Source organism: Argiope bruennichi, chromosome 4 (genome assembly GCF_947563725.1).
Source record: "Argiope bruennichi chromosome 4, qqArgBrue1.1, whole genome shotgun sequence".
Lineage (NCBI taxonomy): Eukaryota > Metazoa > Arthropoda > Arachnida > Araneae > Araneidae > Argiope > Argiope bruennichi.
Genome location: NC_079154.1, coordinates 103,199,913 through 103,214,358, shown reverse-complemented (window position 1 = coordinate 103,214,358; position 14,446 = coordinate 103,199,913). Strand labels below are relative to the sequence as shown.

At 26.8% G+C, this 14,446-nt stretch overlaps 1 protein-coding gene across 2 annotated transcripts in view; it reads left to right on the top strand.

Moving 5' to 3' along the window:
- LOC129965933 (fibropellin-1-like) overlaps positions 1–14,446 on the top strand; it is a 201,340-nt gene that overhangs the window by 171,997 nt on the left and 14,897 nt on the right. For both annotated transcript variants that reach the window (XM_056080225.1, XM_056080226.1), the window contains exons 5-6: positions 3,884–4,037; positions 11,670–11,894. In XM_056080225.1, the coding sequence (XP_055936200.1) occupies positions 3,884–4,037; positions 11,670–11,894 (379 nt within the window). The remainder of the gene's footprint in view (positions 1–3,883; positions 4,038–11,669; positions 11,895–14,446) is intronic.

Below are 14,446 nucleotides of genomic sequence, written 5' to 3'. Positions count from 1 at the left end.
TACTAACAGAGCACGTTCTGCCTTTAAAAAGTCGTGACTATAGCTTAAAGATAAATTGTTTTTATCATCATAATGATTTTAAAATTGAAGTGGTATTCATTTTGATATAGTAAAGAGCAAAAAACAACGTTTTAATAATCTACAGCGCCATCTATTGCATAAAAAATGAACTAATTTATTTAATACATTTCCCCATGTTATATTTACAGCACATACCAAATTTCTTCAACATACTCCAAGTATTTTTTTTTTCTTTTACAGTACTTCAAACAGCACTTTAATTATAACCACCCTGTATATATTATTCTATGCGCACACACACACACACACACACACACACACACACACACACACACACACACACACACACACACACACACACACACACACACACACACACACACACACATATACATATATTATTCTTTTTTGAAGTTTGTCATCGAAAAAATATATTTTATTCTATCAAGTCTATTCCTCAGATTAACTGACTTTCGCTGCGTTTAGTTTTGTATGTCCTTTTTGAATAAATTCGCATTTAGTTATGGCTTCTTCATATAGTAACTGAAATATCTCGTATTATTTTAGCTCCTACCAGAAAAAAAATGTTTCAATTTCAAATTTTATTTTTTTATAATTGTCAAAAAAGTCGACACAACAATCTAAACAATCCATTACAGAAATTACATGAGTCATAAAGGCTGAAATTCTCGCAGATATAAATCAAAATAATATACTTTCATATAAATTTTTATCTTCTCTTTCCACCCCTCTTACTCTAAAGAAAAACGGTTCGGCTTCTTTTCTGAATATTTTACAACCATTTCTATCTTTCGTTATCGCACAACGATTGCCGATACCTAACAATAAAAATAACAGCCCTGCCTTTTAGCGATCGAATCTTGTTAGGGAACTTCACAATCTTCCAGCTCGACGACAGTACATATATCACAAAGGAGATAGCTAATCAGATAGCCTGTCGCACCGAGCTATATCATAGGTCATAATGGTGGAGTGCTTTTGTCAAGCAGTTTTATGGGCACTTACAGGAGAAATCTCGTGTTCTGACAGAAACTTGCAATTTTATGAATGTCAAATGGGGAATAGCACATGAGGAGGGGATAATAATGGAGAAAGGCGTATGCTATGTTCTTATGAATGAAAAAAATATGGCCGATTATCAGTCATGTTTAGAACAAACAAAAACGATGTGATAATAGGCAAAAGCATAAATTTATGGTCAGAGGGTGAGGATAGTGGCAGTTTTATGGCGAAAAAAAACTATGCTTTATGAAAGTGTATCAAATATTTATTAATAGTCTTGAAACATGTATTGAGTTGGGAATCTATTAAATGGGCGAATTAGAATTACAATGATGTAAGTTACTAAACGAAAACAGTGTACAATTTTTAACTAATGCACATATTCATTTCAAACCTTATCTAATGTGGATGGAAGATGAACTTAAAAGAATTTACATTATAATACTTTTGTCCCGAATTATATAATTGCGGTATGCTAATTTCTAAGAAAATAAAGAACATGCGACTTGCAGCATTTTAATTTTTATCAATGCATACAAAGAAAAAAATGGTACAGGATATTCTTCATAAATGAGATTAAAAACATTTCTTAGACATATTGTTATGCATTTATTACCTTTAAAGTGTAAAATTTGGTTATTTCAAAATATTTATATTGTTATTTCAAAAAAGAAAAAAAACTGATTATATTCTAAGAAAGAACGGATATTATATTTTAACAATAACATCTTATATTAAAGATAAAAAAATAATTTTTCAGTTAAAAAATGGCTATAAAAAATTGCAAAAATATGAGGTAGTGATTAAACTATTGTATACAAAAGGAATTTAATTTTAATCCATTTATAATTAATATTTATCAAATATTTAAGAATCTATTTAATATTTAAATCAGTTTATATCTTTCACTGTTATAAATATTATGGAATTTCGTAATCAGTACTTTTCATAAATTAATTCCAACACATACATGTGATAAGGAATAAAGGGAGGAATTAAATATGTTAGAAGAATTTAATATGTAACGAATTAAGGAAGGCATTGAATAAGGATAAAGAATAGAAAATATTAAGATAACCTCTTATTATCTGGAACTCAGTACAATTTAATGTTCTTGTGCTTATTATATATATTACAGGATCATGCAAGCCAATATTTTTTCAAAATTGTACCTATTTATAAGTGTGATATGAAATTAAATTTGTATATTAACTGATAATAATTTTTTTTTAAGAATTAAAATATACAATTTGGGAAACTATCACAAGAGTGAAATTTAGAACATTAGTCCATAAACAAAAATGTTTTTAAAAAATTCTGTCTTTGAAAATATGAAACAAGCCAAATTAAATAAAATCATATAAAAATACTTAAATTTTCAAAATCAAAACCAAATGCAAAAAGTGAAATTTCATATACATCTGAAGTAAGATTTCTGTAATATGAGTTGAATGATTTGACTAAACGAGTTAAGTCCGAAAAAGAAAAAGTCAAGTCAAGTTTCTGTGATTACATATGAAAGGAATAATTTAAATGAAAAAAATCTACCTGATGAAATCGAAGTTTTATTTGTGTCAGATTTAAAACTTTTAAGTTCATTTATTTTATATATAAAAATAAAAATTACTGCAACACTAAAGAATATTTATTTGCAATTTGAGAAACATAATAATAATTTTTTAACTGATATTTGATTTCATATAATTATTCGTTCAAAATAATAAAATTCCATTTAATCTAAAAAAGTAAAGAAATATTGTATGAATTCAGCAGTACATTTGTAACTATATGTACTTTAATCTTTTGATATTTGGTTATATCTGTATTATATAGATAGATTAGAACATTTTTCTGGTTGTCATTTTTCAAAACTGTAAAATATTTGTTAAAATAATTTTTCATTCCCTTGGTATATTGGCGATTTCAAGATTTATTTTGAAATTTTTCTTTCCCTGAAGTTTGAAAATTTTAAGATTTTTCATCTTCACTCCATTAACTATATTAAGCAATGTTAGGAAAATAAATGAAACATATTGTTTCAAAAACAGTTTTTTTTAACTATTTGTTTATCATTTTTAATCAAGCGGTTATAAAATATTGAACTATTTTTAGGTTGACATTTTACAAAACTGCTTATACACTTATTTTGTAACATAGTTTCCAAAAATATTACAATTCAGCATATGTAACTCGGAAAGAATTCGCATTACGCACAAATCGAAAAAATTCTATAATCTTATTCTAATTAATTAGAAGAAAAGGTTTAACAACTGAAGAAAGGGAATTATATCCAAACAATGTATTAATGAATTATATCAAAATAATTTTGTTTAGTTAAATTACCTCTGTTAGATGATACATATTTAATAATCAGCATTTAATCCCTTTTCCAAATAAATTTAAATAAATAATTTTTAATAAAAACAAAAGAAACTGTTTCCGCAGTGAAAAATTAAAATGAAACATATTTCAAATAAAGTCAGATCGGAGATCCCATTACAATATGTATTTGGGAAACGAAAAACAATTTATTCAAGGAAACAAAGAAAAAGAATTTAATAACGAGTCTTGTTTTCAATAATCTACTAATAAATACAAATAAAATTAAACAGCCGATAGCTTAATAAAGTTAAAGAAACACTTATAAATCCGCTTTTTCTTTTGTTCTTTCTTCAACATTTCTCAGCGTTAATACTCTAGTGAGCTTAGAGATAAACTACTGAATACATGTACCACTTTCTGTACATGATAAAACCTACAGCGGCATATTTTTTTCACACATAATCTCCATGATGTGGCAATTAACTATTATTTTTCTTTTCCTATGTTCTTTCCCTAGGGGTCTTTCTCCTGTCGATGCTGTCCCGGATTCGTGGGCAAATACTGCGAGGAGAGGGATGGTTGCTACGGCAACCCCTGCCAACATGGTGGATTTTGCGTGGACATCGCCGAGGGACTCGTCGGTACAACTTTCCAGTGTCTCTGCCCCCATGGTACTTATTTACTTTTCCTCGGGGAGTCTTTCTGGGACATATCCGTTGTGTAAACACGTGCAGGTTTTTGGACGAAGGCCAAGAACTGTGGTCTCAATTGACTCGTCTTATTTATTGTCTAATACAATCTGGGTTTGATTGAATTTTCATGGCGCTATTACAGCTTTGTTCCCCTCCAATAAAATATTACTTTTTGGTGTTGGATTTTGATAAGATCAGATTCCATTTGTGGCATTCCGAGGATATCCTTACTCAGATAATGTTGGTCACAAAACTGACCATTTTGTTACATATATTCCAGTTTTCTTTTTTCTCTGCGAAGCAGAAATTTCTATCATTGCTGTGTTTTATTTTAAAACGCTCTAAGAAGTAATTCCTTTTAAAGTTTATATCTATCATTCAAAACTGCATGGTTCCAGTTTCTTTATATTTTCTTCATTAAAAATAAAATATTTTAAATGTAAAATAAATCTTATATGATAGAATATATTATGCGATATTTTTGTAGTGGGTTAGAACAGAAATAGTAAGTGACTATGTTGAAAAACCGAATTTTAGGGAAACTGTTGAATATTTTTGATTTAAAGTTCTTAATATCAGAAAAGTTTTCTTTTTTTTTTCTTTCTTTATTTATTTATTCTTTTACTTTCTTTTTCTTATCTTTCTTTTCTTTTCTTTTATTTCTTTTATTTCTTTTCTTTTTCTTTATTTCTTTTCTTTTTCTTTATTTCTTTTCTTTCTTTCTTATCTTCTTCTCTTTTCTTTATTTTCTTTTTTGCTTTTTCTTTTTTTTCTTTCTTTAAAAAAAAAGAAATATTCTTTTTCTTTTTTTTCTTTCTTTTACTTTCTTTCTTTTACTTTCTTTCTTTCCGTCTTCTCTTTCTTCTTTTTCTTTTCTTCTTTCTTCCTTTTCTTTCTTTCTCTTCTTTCTTCCTTTTCTTTCTTTCTTTCTTTCTCTTCTTTCTTCCTTTTCTTTCTTTCTTTCTCTTCTTTCTTCCTTTTCTTTCTTTCTTTCTCTTCTTTCTTCCTTTTCTTTCTTTCTTTCTTTCTCTTCTTTCTTCCTTTTCTTTCTTTCTTTCTCTTCTTTCTTCCTTTTCTTTCTTTCTTTCTCTTCTTTCTTTCTTCCTTTTCTTTCTTTCTTTCTCTTCTTTCTTTCTTCCTTTTCTTTCTTTCTTTCTCTTCTTCTTTCTTCCTTTTCTTTCTTTCTTTCTCTTCTTTCTTCCTTTTCTTTCTTTCTTTCTCTTCTTCTTTCTTCCTTTTCTTCTTTTCTTTTCTTATTTCTTCCTTTTCTTCTTTTCTTTTCTTATTTCTTCCTTTTCTTCTTTTCTTTCTTTTCTTTTTCTTTCAGAAAAAGTTTTCTTTGTTAAAAGTTCAAAAATTTGTTTATTTTTTTTATTTTTTGGGAAGTTATATAGACTTTTAAAACAGTATAACGCGTTTAAATGTTATATTTACATCTTAAAATGCTGTCTTCTCAAACTTTAGATATTGTTAAAATCACGTGATGAACATTTTCATTTATCAAAATGTAATGCATATTTACTACAAAAATTCCTAAAATTACTTTTCAGTATGTTCTCATATTAACAAAACACAGAATAAATAATCTGTTGTTTTAAAGAATGCATTTTAAATTTGTTTTAATATTCCATAATATTAAAAACTCCATTGCGAATCTTTTTTTTCTTAATTCCGAATCTTTTGAAATGCTTAACAACAATGTGTTAATTCTTAAAATAATTTTTTAAACCGTAAATTCGTAAATGAAAATGTATATTTTAAAACAGTAATTTAAATAAAAAATAATTTATGTTATTTTCTACTTGTAATTTAAGAAATAGTCAAATAAAAAAGTAAATACAGCAAATTTGCAATGAAATTTGGAATTTAAATTACATATCTAATGAAATGATTGTATTCATAATTTTAAAAACCATGGCTTAAAAAATTAGTTTTATTGTTATCATTAGCATTTTGATAATAAAAAGATAGTCCATATCTCCTTAATTTAGTTGTACAATAATGATTAATGATAAATAATTCATCTTTAATTAAGCGAATTCCTTAATAAAAGACAAAATGAATCTTAGAAATTATTTTTAAATCAAATAATGCTTCAAAAAACTCAAAAATGCTAAACACAACATATTCATATCTCTAATCATTAATTTCTCTTTTAATTTAAGAAAATTGATAAAACAATCATGATTTCATTTTCCATTTATCTCAACGAAAGTATATCTGTCAACATTAAAGTGTGTTCATTATGTTATAAAAGTCATTATTATTTCATTTGGAATGATTACAAAAGATGATTTATGATCTTCTATCTAATAAAAAATAAATATAATGAGAAAAGGGAATGATTTTATGCGATGAAGATCATATCTGTCCGATGTTAGTCTCTGATTTTTATGGCTAATGGAATGATGATAATATAATCGATTCGCATTTTTAGTCATTGAGTCTTTCTCATCAGAGTTTTTCTTATTATAAGAACTGAAGGGTTTATTGATATTCATTACTTTCATTAGAGAATGCCTTTTATAATAGTTATGTTGCTATTAGTAGAATAATTTAAAGGAAATACATATTGCTCATATGATAAAAATTATTTCGGGGATAAATAAATATTAAAAATGATTTGCTTTTGCAATTTTTAGCTGCTGTTGAAGATCGATATGTTCTAATTCTGCAATTAAATGGATTAGAAATTTATTTTGAAAAATAAATGATTACTCTTGGTAGCATCAATTTTAAAAATATTTCAATAAATAAAATATTTTGCCTTGATCTAATATTTCAATTTCAATAAGTATATGAAAACAATTGTAATAATTTTAATAAGTACATTCGAAATTTTATATTCATTTAAATTCAATTAAGATCCTAGTCGTAGGCATAAATCAAATATAATATTGAAAATATAACTTTAAAAAGTTGATTTTTTCAGCAGCTTTTAATAAAAAAGTATGTAAAAATACTCTTTCAAAATAAATTTTAAAAACTGTATTGTAATAAAGATTTTAATGTATTTTAAATTCTTTTATTTGTTTAGAATTATTTAAACCCGATATTAGATGGAATCTATTTGAAAGTAACTTCCGGTGGTTTAAAATTTGGAATAAGGCCACTTAATATTGATATCATTCATTTAATTTGAAATCATTAATGTATTGTAGAATCATTAATTTTCGCTTTAATTGTATGGCAGCTGCATGTTTGTTTCGCTTTAATTGTATTATTTTTCTTTCTCATTTATTAAATATGATTCATTTCATTTCAGTAGTGTTATATATTAGATTTATTGGGGTTAAAGCAGAATTAGCTACGTAGTGATAAATAATTTTTAATTATGTTTGATAAATGTATAAAAAATATAATTGGCCACAAACAGAAGTACATGCATAAATACATATAAAAGTACATACAGAACATCAGAAGCTAATAAGAGATCGACAAGCTGCAAGGTTATAAAATAAAATCTTCAATAATTTGAAAATAATTAAAAATCGTGAAAGAAAACTATATATTCATTATTATAAATGGTGTATTATAACTAAGGAAAAAGAATTAAGTTAAAAATGAAAATTAATTAATCTAACTAACAGAAAAGGATAATTCAATATCAAATAAAATTGTAAATAGAGTGAAAAAATCTATATCAACTAAACAAATTAATAATTGTATTAGATTGTGTTTAAAGGCAGAAATCTTCTGCCATAGTTAGAATCTTTTAAAATTTTCAAAAGATTAGTATTACTAAAAAGCTTTAAGTGAATATTATTCAAAAAGAAAAAGTAGATTTAAAATGTTTATTTCTGATGAAAGACAACAGAGAGAAACAATAAAATACATCATTTGATGGGCAAAATAAGTTTTATATATAATTTTATTTTGTATTTGAATAATTCCGGTGAAAGAATGCTGTTTGTTAGTGAAGAAAATGGCGATGCCTCAGAAAAATGCGTTGTTAATGCTACAGTATGCAAACAAGGAATTCACTATTGCACTTAAGCATGCATTCCTTTGTTCCACTAAGGGATGCTTCACAATAAGCAGGTATTTAACTACTACGAAAAAATCACAGAAGATAGACATGTAAGTCATATCACTGACTCTCCGACCCGCCCGAAGACACGCGGATAACGAAATCTGAATGACGGGACCGCCGCAACAGCAACACTGGCGTGAACTGTGGTTGAGTGGGCCTAAGGCCCATCATCGGCCAAGGCCCACTCGAATCGGCCCTTCCCGAAGGAAGTACGTCCCGTCATCGATGGGAGAAGCCAGATCCCCCATCTTTTTGTGTACCCTCCAGGGTGGCGAGATCCAACCCACCATATCGGAAGTATATTAGTTTGACATGTAAAAGGAAAAAGTCTTGACATCCTCACACTTCAAATAAAAATGAGAGAGATATCGAACTGATTTCTTACGTAACCACAGAAAATCCACAAGTAAAAAGAAATGGAGAGTTTGGAAGTTTGAAACAAGCGATATGGCATGTGTTTAAAATACCATTGCTTTTCAAGATGGAAGCGTTGGCAATGCTACAGTACTTATTCCATAATCAAGCTTAAGTTACTTCATATGTGACACAAAATTAACTTTGGATTCAGCGTTTGTCCCATAACAAATGTAACTCGTGTAGAATGCACAAAATAAAAGTTAGAGCTTTCCTCTAACTACTGATGTATCGTTTGTGTCTATTTATTATCTTTCATTAGAAATGAATATTTTAAATCGGCTACATCTTTATAAATAATCCTGTGTTATTAATTTACATCTTTGTGAATAATCCTGTATTATTAATTTACATCTTTATGAATCATCCTGCATTATTAATTTACATCTTTATGAATCATCCTGTATTATTAATTTACATCTTTATGAATCATCCTGCATTATTAATTTACATCTTTATGAATCATCCTGCATTATTAATTTACATCTTTATGAATCATCCTGCATTATTAATTTACATCTTTATGAATCATCCTGCATTATTAATTTACATCTTTATGAATAATCCTGTATTATTAATTTATTCAGAAAAACTATTTATGGCCATTTTTAGACTGCAGTACCAATATCAATGAGAAAAGTATATTCAGGAGAAAAATTTTGATTTAATGTACAATTTATTTTCAATCTAATAAATATTTTTGTATAAGTAAGAATTACGGGGCACAAGAGACATTTACGATTTAGAATTTTCGTTTATATCTTAATCTTAAAGATAAAAACAAAACTCTCTTCAAAAGTTTTATTTTGAACAATTAGAATATTATACATGCGAAGAACAAAATAAAATTCAGATTCCAAGAGCGAAATCGAATAATAGCTTGTACTAATCAAATTCGCTTCATCATCCTGGAAGAAACTATTCAGTCTAGATTTGGTTAAATCTAAGATCGATAATTCTCCTTTCAATGGTTAATGGAATAGATTTGATAGAATAAAGCTGCCTTTAGTGGGCGATAATCAATACAAGCCACGATAAAGGACATGCATTGTTAAAAGTAAACTTATCTCATGAAGTTTAAATCATTTTCAGCAACTAATTTTAAAACAGTATTAGTTTACTTGAATTAATGATTTCAAACATCTGTGCAAACAAAGAACTATAAATAACGTTTATTAAAATATATATAAAATCAATATATATAATAAAATCCTTCAAATTCTAGAGAAATTTATTTTTCTATTAATTATAAATATCTACATGTGCGAATTGATTTTATGGAGAAAATCTTCCTGTTTATATAAATTATTAGTTTTATTAATCAGTAAAAGAATTCATGAAATTGTGTATTTTATTGTATCCGAAATTTTATGACTATACACTCTACTTATAACTATATATCTACTATAACTTATAACTGAACCGTATAAATTCTACTTTTTATTTATTTTTTCCATTTCTGTTAGATAAATCAATATTTTTTTCAAACTTTCTGAGAGTTTAGTTTACGGAGAAATTTTACGTGATTATATTTAAATGTAATTTGAAATGAAAACTGGAAATTTTATATTTTGAAGCGCTTTCAATTATTTTAGGTTTGTTAATTTAATAAAAGATGCTCTTTCATTTTATACTTGGTAATTATGTAAAATAAAATGGAATGTTTAATTCTGTAAATTGTCTTCTATTTATCAGAGACAGAAGCAGATTAAAATGTTTTCTGCCAAAATTTAGGATAAATTCATGAAGGAATAGAACGATTACACAATGGGGCGCAATTTCTTTATTCATTTTCAGATAAGAATATAAAGCTTTTTTCATTAGAAGATGTGTCCATCTAAACGTACTGTTATCCTTTTAACAATATCTCAAATCCAACAATCACAAACTGATTAACTAAAGCTGTAGCAAAGAATTTTCAGTCTATTCTCAGTGGGCTTAAAAAAATATTATATTTGCAAAATAGCTTAGATTTACTTATATAGAAACATTAGAAGAAAACAATAAAGGTTCCCAACTGTATGCACCAGAAGATATCATTATAAACAACATTCATCTTCTCCATCCAAATATAAATAAAAAGCAATCACTAAAATAGAATTTGAACAAATAATGATCCATCACAGAAGAAAATGTAATGTCGGATACGAAATAAAAAAAATGCTAAGATATTAGGAATAATTTCTAATTGGTTGTGAAGTGAGAATATAATTAATCAGCATAAGTATAAAAGAATAAAAATTGCAAGCCTGAGTCTACTGACCACTTTAATAATCCACCATAAGGTGATGTAAATAAAATCTGAAATTCACTATCCCGTGATTGATTTTTGTTCAGGCTTGGCTTTATTTATACAGCAATAAATGAGCCTATTTAATTTAAACATTGAATAAATATTGTTTTAATTGCTTGTCTCCAGAGCAAAAATTAAGATAGGCGTATCCAATAATGGCGCATATCAAATTATATATATATTTAATTCCGCCTAACATTACAAATTTTGCTGACCTAATTTATTTTAAGTTTGCAACGTCGACAAGTAGTCTTTTGCAGAATGCTACCCTGTATTTCTGAAATAATAATTGATAATTTAAAATAATAATCATTTGGCGTCTTCTCTATTATTGGATAACGGGAAAAAGGATATTTTGAGAGATAGCATCATTATTGTACTTTTCGTAGGATTTGATTAGTATCTCTTATCTTTATTCGCATTGTTTACTGCTATCAAATAAAGTAAAATTATCCTTAAAACATTTGAAAGTTAGAGCTTCACAAATATTACTCTAAATGTCTAGATGGTAAGGGCTTAATCCTTCATAACTTGAATCTATTTATAAATGAAGATCACACATCCTCTGCATATCAAATTTCTGTTTAATATCTAATGACAAAACGAACACATATTACATGCCAAATCTGGTAGACAAAAGTAATATTCGTTTATTTCGATTCATATGTTTTTTTTATCGTTCAAAAAAAATTTTTCAGCCTATAAGATGCATGCCCTACTTATTTTTTACTATAATGATTTAATTATTTAAACCTACAAATTAAAACATGATAATAAATTCCAAGAATGTTTTATGTTATTGACAATTATTCTTATTTTTAATACACCATTTTTCCCGAAAATATATTACTAACTATAGCATTTTAAACAGGATACCGGGGACGATCCTGCGAAGGAGAGGTGAGCCTATGTGACCGGCGCCCGTGCCTCAATAACGGCACCTGCATCGGCAACCAGACCGAGTACACCTGCGAATGCCCCAAAGGATTCGCCGGGGCTGTTTGCGAAACCAACGTCAACGAGTGTCTGTCCAACCCTTGTGTCCACGGAGTATGCGAGGATGGATTCGGAGGATATAAGTGCTACTGCCTTCCAGGTAAGTTTGAGCAGTTTGGATTTGATTTTATAAATACAATGGAATATTTATGAATAAAACGGAAAATTTAAAATACAAATACAACGGATAGTTTGCCGGCATTTCTTTCAATCGCATTGTTTAATATTATACCGGGAAAAATCACGTAACGTTCTTACAACCCAAATTTAAAGAAAAAAAATTACGATTGCGATTCTACATTTTCTTTTAAGACTAAAATTAATATTACTAAATAATAATATTAATATTACTAACGCAGAAAACAAATATTACTAAATAATATTGTTATTTTTCAAAATTTAAATCTTTTTGAACTAGACAAGCTGGCTTTTTTTTGCTGATTTTTTAATTTCTGATAAAAAAAAATATTAAAATTATAAATATAATAATTTTTTAAAAAATTAACATTATTTTTAAATTCTAATTCCCTTTAAAACATTTAATCAATATTAAGTCTTGTACAGTTACTACAAAGTTTTTAAAATTAATATATTGAGATATTTTTTATTCTTTTTATTTTCCAAGAAAAGATTTAATTGTCTATTATACCATTTATAATTTGTTTCAAGTCGCGATGTACCTAAATTTATTTCAAGTCCATATACTTTATTAATTTTCCTTTTCAAAATGGTAAACAATTTTTGTTTTGGGAAAACATTATCCCTTACTTACACAAGATATTATACGATATCGCCAAGATATTGTTCAATTTTTTGAAACTGTGGTATATTGTGAAGATATCGTAACCATATTTTAAGCCATTTTATGTTTCTGGGTGCCAAAAAACCTATGAAGATGATTATGGATACTACTTAATATTTATATCAAATCATAAAATATCAGGATATTTATTTTTAAAATAGAGATTTAAAACATACATGCACACACAAACACGTGCAAAAAGTTTAATTTAATTATAATAAGGTATATAAAGCAACACTAAAATTAATTTGGATGAACCTCCAAATTTTAAATCATGATTAGAAGACAAGCTGAGATGCCCCCCCCCCCCCATTCTCCAAAATTCCACTCTACACCAGCGAAAAGACATTTTGATTCGACGAATTTAACGTATACCATACCCGCTTGCACAATAGTTCTTCGGTGGAATCGGGTCACGAACTTGGAACCTTTCAGTCCCAAATCAGAGACCTTATCACAAGGCGACCACGGCCTCACGTACAAACACAAGAGAAATAAATCAAAATTTTATTAATGTATAACGGAAAACAGCATGGCAGTCAAATATTTAAAATAATGTGGCATTGGTTAAAATATCAAAAATGAATCCAAGACAAAAATGCAAAATATTTGTTTAGAATATTCCAGTTACAATTTCTTGTAATAAAAATTTGCAATACATAATATTATACAAGTACATATATGACATTTCACAGAAAATATACCGATATAAATTATATAGATTTCATATTGAAATGAATTTGCAGTTATTTATTCGTTATGATTAAAAAAAGTTTCAACTATATAATTATATAAATTAGAATATGTGGAATTTAATAATATATATATATATATATATATAATTTGTCATATTTATAAGTTCAAATGAATAGAATATTAATTGCCTGCTCTATTATAAAAAAAATTCGCTGAGTTAAAAAGAATGAAGAGATACGTTACTTTAAAAGAGAACAAAACAGAATTAAGTGCAAACTTATATAGAGAAAATAAGATTAACTGAAAAATTTAAGGAAATCATATGCTGACATGCATTTTAATATTAATCAAATTCCGCCATTTTCTATTCATTCGAAGCATTTATAAATTAAAGGAAATAAAAACAATTCTTTTACATAATAACAATTGATATGTCGTATCAATTAAAGAATTTCGAACTCCCAATACTTTTATAAAATTGTTTTGTTCCCAATTTATTGCTCATGAAATCGCCCAATTTGTCAATTTTTCTCCTGTTTTCAGTTTAAAGTAGATTTCTAAAGTTAAAAATAGTTATAAATAATCATAATAAAGCTATGTATTAAAACTCTGATTAAATTATTAAGGAACAACAAGTAGTGAAAAGTCGGCTAAAGAAGCCAAGAGATATAGTTTTGGATGTATTTTTGTATTTTGTATTGTAGACACTTTTTTGAAAAGTATTAAAAAAATTAATACTTCAATACTAATTAAAATAATTAGTATTAAAGTAATAATTTTTTAATAATATTAAGTAATTTTTTAATACTAATTTAATAATTAATGAAAAACAAAGTGCTTGATTATGCAAAAAAGAATTAAGTAAAAGCCGACAGCCATTTTCTCTTTCGTATCCACTTGGGAGGATTTTAATTGGCCTTTTCTCGATAACTTAATAAATTTTTGCATTCACAAATCTTTGTAAATTCTATGAGCTAATTTTAGAATAATAAAATTAAATTAAAGAACACCATTAAATTTAAGCACAAAAAAGATGGATTTTTTTATAAAATATTTTTTTATCAAAATCGCAAAAGGCTAAAGGTTACATTTAAGCTTTATAATCATATTCTTAATATATTTGAATTTTTAATGACGCTTTATAAATTTGTAGA